The sequence below is a fragment of the Microtus ochrogaster genome, chromosome 15 (genome assembly GCF_000317375.1).
Source record: "Microtus ochrogaster isolate Prairie Vole_2 chromosome 15, MicOch1.0, whole genome shotgun sequence".
In the NCBI taxonomy this organism is placed as follows: Eukaryota; Metazoa; Chordata; class Mammalia; order Rodentia; family Cricetidae; genus Microtus; species Microtus ochrogaster.
Window position 1 is genome coordinate 4,007,848 of NC_022017.1, and position 639 is coordinate 4,008,486.

Below are 639 nucleotides of genomic sequence, written 5' to 3' on the forward strand. Positions count from 1 at the left end.
GGTAGTGTTCCACGACAGGCGTCTGCAGTACACCGAGCACCAGCAGCTGGAAGGCTGGAGGTGGAACCGGCCTGGAGACAGGATTCTCGACATAGGTGAGTCAAGAGAAATTACTGCTTGGAGAACATCTGCTTGGGTCTAGCTTTGGTTCCCTAATTAGGCTTCCCCATTGAGTCCTAATGGAGTGCTTCAGGGCTAGTTAGCAGGGACCCTGAAGTGGCTTACTGCTTCACTTGTGAAGTTGACATCAGGATTGAGTAGGACATGGACATCGAGTTCCAAAGCAGTTTGTCTGTTGGTTCAGAGTGCATTTGTTTTGAACTGTGGTAATATAAAATATATATTCATATATAATATAAAACTTATTTTTTCTATTTTAGACCATTGAATAATATTAAGTGCATTTACTTTGTTAATTATCACTATTGTCCATTTACATAACTTTTTTTGTCTTGCAAGACTGAAATCTGTGCTCCACATAAGTAGCTCTTCATTCTGTTTATTCCCAGCCTGTCAGTCACTCTCCTGCCCTGTCATTGTCTGCTTCAGGCACCTCATGCAGTATTTGTCTTTTGTGACTGGCTTCTGTGAGTTGGCATCAGCCTTTCAAGATTCAACCATGTTGCAATGTGTGTCAGA

At 42.3% G+C, this 639-nt stretch overlaps 1 protein-coding gene across 1 annotated transcript in view; it reads left to right on the forward strand.

Moving 5' to 3' along the window:
- The window catches only part of Tfcp2 (transcription factor CP2), a 44,243-nt gene that overhangs the window by 22,421 nt on the left and 21,183 nt on the right, over positions 1 to 639 (forward strand). Inside the window, 1 exon segment of the mRNA XM_026782661.1 lies at positions 6 to 95. Within this exon segment, the coding sequence (XP_026638462.1) occupies positions 6 to 95 (90 nt within the window).